The sequence below is a fragment of the Penaeus monodon genome, chromosome 38, assembly GCF_015228065.2.
Source record: "Penaeus monodon isolate SGIC_2016 chromosome 38, NSTDA_Pmon_1, whole genome shotgun sequence".
Classification (NCBI taxonomy): Eukaryota; Metazoa; Arthropoda; class Malacostraca; order Decapoda; family Penaeidae; genus Penaeus; species Penaeus monodon.
The window spans coordinates 3,545,406-3,550,405 of NC_051423.1; the positions used below are offsets into that span (position 1 = coordinate 3,545,406).

The window sequence follows — 5,000 nt, forward strand, 5'->3', positions numbered from 1 at the left end:
TACCTTTTCGATATGAATATTTAATTTTAAATGTCACTGCATTCTTATTCCGTTTGGACAATATTAACAAATCACACTAAATATTTTCTTAAACTTTTTTCATCAGTCTATGGAGGAAGACTCAAGTGAGGAGTCTGCTCCCCCGAAGTACGAGTTCCAGTATGGCGTGAAGGACGGATACTCGGGCGTGGACTTTGCCCACGGAGAGTCCCGCGACGAGGATGAGACTCGAGGCTCTTACACGGTGCAGCTTCCCGACGGCCGCCTGCAGAGGGTGACGTACTACGTGGACGGCGACGACGGATACGTGGCCGACGTGACGTACGAGGGCGAGGCTCAGTTCCCGGAGTCCGAGGAGTCCCGAGAAGCCCCTGCGTACGCCCCACCAAGGCCCTCCTACGGGTACCCACAATAAGCCAAGCATCGCAGCTAATTTATTTAATCCATATCACCTGTAAAACCAAACATGGTTGAATTCTGCATCGCTCGACAACGAATCACAATGTATATTCTTAATAAAACTTCATGCATCATCATCTAGCGTTTATCTAATGAAAAGTATTATGAATCCAGAAGGAAGGTTATCCGAATTGTGTCCAAGAACTATAATTTATCATACATTAAACTATACGCATAAATCAATATATAACTGTGTCGATGATTTCCTTAACAAACCCATGCAGAATGGTTTATTAGTTGTGCGTAAACTCACGTAATCATCTCCGTCCTGCACTTCAGTTTTGGATTTACATTGTATTCTTAACGCCGAAGGCAGAAATAGTATATGATGAATGTGCAGCTGCTTTATAAATGTTCAGCTAAATTAAGGATAATGCGATAATTACTTTTCACCTACGCCAACGTATGTATGATGTTGACGCATGCTCACACACACACATATGTATATACACATATATGTATTTGAATATACAATATGCATATCTATCTATCTATATATATATACATATATATTATATATATGTATAAGTATATGTATATATTACATAATATATATTTGCACACATGTATGTTTGTATATATATGTATATGTGTGAGTGTGTGTGTGTGTATGTATGTATGTATATATGTCTATATCTACACACAACACACACACACATATTGGGATATGTTTTGTGTAAAACGTAACACAGAATATCATAAATACAGTAAATGATTAGATGGCTGACTATCACATCAGTACACTTATGAAAAAGCAATTGAACGCTTAAGCAAACGCACAGCGGATGATTAGACCAAAACAAAAAGATGAGTATTTAGATACAGAGGTGACTGGAAACATGTAGAAAAAAATCCGTGAATAAGCCAAGTCAGACTTTTCATAGTCAGTAATGTTTGCAGAAGGGACCTTCGTTTTTAGCTGTGACACAGTAACTATTAGTGTTCATATATTTTAAAGATAATTGATCTGTCAGTATGAGGCGCGTGACCCACAGACCTGCGGCTGTGGGTCAGGTACATACACAAACATACAAGACGACGCAAACATTTGTGTATGTATATTTATTTATGTATATATACATATATATAGTAAGCGTATCCACAGGTATATAATGTGTAGTATAAATTAGAAATCCACACACACACATATATGTGTGTGAATCCATTAAAAGGAGACGTACATACATACTTATATACATTCAGTGTATAAACATACATGCAATGTGTGAAGATTCTGCAGTAACACGAACCTGTCTGTCTCGGGATATCCATCACTTTTGATGTGCTTTCTGTCGCTATATCTATAAGTGATTTCTTATCTATGGAAGGTGATATGTGGCTCTGGATACTCCTCCATGGTCCTTGAACTTTGGAATTTAACGTCACGGCCAAATTAATGGAAAATTTGTTGTATGGCAACTTGTGTGGAGGGAGTATATATAAGGTTCGTCTTTTACCTGTTCATCAATTACAGCTTGAATGATGGCGTGTAAGGTAGGTCGAGAGAGATTATACTCGTCTCCCCATTTCTATCTACGTGCATGTGTTTCAGTGAGATAAAAGCATATACATAAATACACATGACTTAGAATTTGTGATTGATATACAAGTTGTGGTATCTATGCTCAGTTAGTCATGGGAAGTAGTTTTCATACCCGTCTTTTGCAGATCTTACTCGTCCTCGCACTCATGGCGTTCGCTTCGGCCGACAAGAGGCCATCCTTCTCCTATGGCATTCCTCAGGTATGATAGTCCGTTTTTTTTTTGTTTTTTTTTTTTTAATGAATATCTAATTTTGAATGTCAATGCAGTCTTATTCCGATTTGACAAGATTAGCAAATAACTACAAATATTTTCTTAAACCTTTTTCATCAGCCTGTGGAGGAAGACTCAAGTGAGGAGTCTGCTCCCCCGAAGTACGAGTTCCAGTATGGCGTGAAGGACGGATACTCGGGCGTGGACTTTGCCCACGGAGAGTCCCGCGACGAGGATGAGACTCGAGGCTCTTACACGGTGCAGCTTCCCGACGGCCGCCTGCAGAGGGTGACGTACTACGTGGACGGCGACGACGGATACGTGGCCGACGTGACGTACGAGGGCGAGGCTCAGTTCCCGGAGTCCGAGGAGTCCCGAGAGGCTCCTGTGTACGCCCCGCCAAGGCCCTCCTACGGGTACCCACAATGAGCCAAGCTTCGCAGTTAATTTATTCAATGTATATCTCCTGTAAAAGTACATATGTGAACATTAAATTATGCGTCTCTCGACAACGAATCATACACAATATATATATTCTGAATAAAACTTCATGTATTAGAATTTAGCGTTTATTTTACGGCAAGAATTATGCATCCACAAAAAAGGTTATTGTGCACAGTAAGCTATTCAGGAACTATAATAATTCAGAACACGTCAAGCTACATGCATATATCAATATATGATTTAGTGAAAATATTTCTGTCCTTCACTTTGATGTTGCATTCCATACTTAGGGCTGACGACTGAAGTAGTATACGATAAATGCACGGTCTGTATAGTATATAGACATTTTGGGAATACTTACTTGTGGCTTACAACAATATATGCTAATATGTACATACGTATGTACATATACATAGATATATATTTGCGTATATCTATGCACACACACACACACACACACACACACACACACATATATATCTTACTTTGTGAAAAACTTAACATAGAATATTATAAATATAGGAAATAAATAGATGGTTTATTAACTCCTTAGTGAATAAAATTAATAAATAACAGAATTATCAAACAACGGAATAAATGAACAAATGGATGATAAGAAGACAAACAGACGAACATGTAGATATATGGATATCAAATAAAAAACAATCAGTGAATAATTTGACTAAATGAATTCGTGAATAACTTTCCTATAAAAAAGCAATTGAAAAATGAATCAGTGAATGATCCAAACCGGTGTTAAAAGATATTGTTATTATCTTTTTACGTACGTGTCCACATGAGACACGGCGACCCACAAACCAGCGGCTGAGAACCGTTTCTGGGCCGGGGAAATGAATGACAGTGCAAGCAGTTATATAAAGTATCAAATAGAATATATGCATATGATGTATTTAAACATAGACACATACACATCTAGTGACAGGCTAGCAGACAGACACATGAGTATTGTGTGTATATATATATCTTTACCTATAGTCTGTTTCTTTCTCTCTATGAATAAAGGTACATACAAACAGAGTCGCATGAATAGTTATATATATATATACACACACACAATATATATTTAATACACACTCACATCTATGCATTTATGCATATGTATTTGCATGTGCGTATTCACAGATGTATATGTAATATGAAATATAAATATACACGCACACACATGCGCGCGCACTTAATCGTCTACACATGCATATATACATATATACATCACACACATATACTCATATATATATATTTACCAAAGCAAACATTTTACACATAAATATAAATGTTGTGACAAAATAAACCTGCAGGTCTCGTGGTATCCATTGCTTTAGAGGCGCCTCTTTGTCGCTATTTCCTTTGGGTTCACTTTGGTCTTCACGGAAAATAAAAGGACAGCGTTCCTTTTAGAGTAAAACCTTCCTAACCCACCCAAATAGCAGAACCTTGTCCTAAAACTAGTAACGTTATTTTTCATATGCATATCAAATGGCCAATGTTCTTATGAATACACCAAAGCTTGCATTGAAAGTACGTATACTGTTATTTCAGTTATTATTTCCATTTCCTAAATGAATAATGATTTTAGAAACACTACAAGCTTCCCATTAAAAGTTAACGTAATCTTCGTGTATTTCCAGATATTAAGTTCCTCTCCTTTACTTTAAATAGTGACAATGGACTTTCAGTCTATGAAAAAGACTCACGCGGAGTCTGCTCCCCGAAGTACGAGTTCCCAGTATGGCGTGAAGACGGAAACTCGGCGGGGACTTTGCCCACGGAGAGTCCCGCGACGAGGAGATCTCGAGGCTCTTACAGGGTGCGCTTTCCGACGGCCGCCTGCGAGGTGACTCACATAGGACGCGACGCAGCTATACTGGCGACGTGACGTACGAGGGCGAGTCAGTTTCCGGATCGAGGAGTCCGAGAGGCTCCTGTACACCACCGAGGCGTTCCTAACGGGTCCACAATAGCAAGCATCCAGCTATATTATTTTTAATCTATATTATTCATCGTATAAAAACAGCATAAATATAATCTAATAAACGAATTCATCTTTACACATATATTATTAATAAAAGTTCAAATTTATGCAGTTTAGCTTTTATTTCAACTAACCTGAGTCTGCAAAGACAACTCTCTGCTTAATACTTCATTATTTATCACGAATATATATATATATATATATATATATATATATATATATATATGTTTTTATATGTATGTATGTATATATATTTTATATGTATGTATTTATATGTATGTATGTATGTATATATATATATATATATATATATATATATATATATATATATATATATATATATATATATATA

At 37.0% G+C, this 5,000-nt stretch overlaps 1 protein-coding gene across 1 annotated transcript in view; it reads left to right on the forward strand.

Moving 5' to 3' along the window:
• Positions 1 to 2,730, forward strand: part of LOC119596640 (pro-resilin-like) — a 3,082-nt gene extending 352 nt beyond the window's left edge. Inside the window, exon 3 of the mRNA XM_037945976.1 lies at positions 2,335 to 2,730. Within this exon, the coding sequence (XP_037801904.1) occupies positions 2,335 to 2,643 (309 nt within the window). The 3' untranslated portion in view covers positions 2,644 to 2,730. The remainder of the gene's footprint in view (positions 1 to 2,334) is intronic.
• Positions 2,731 to 5,000: the final 2,270 nt, after the last annotated feature.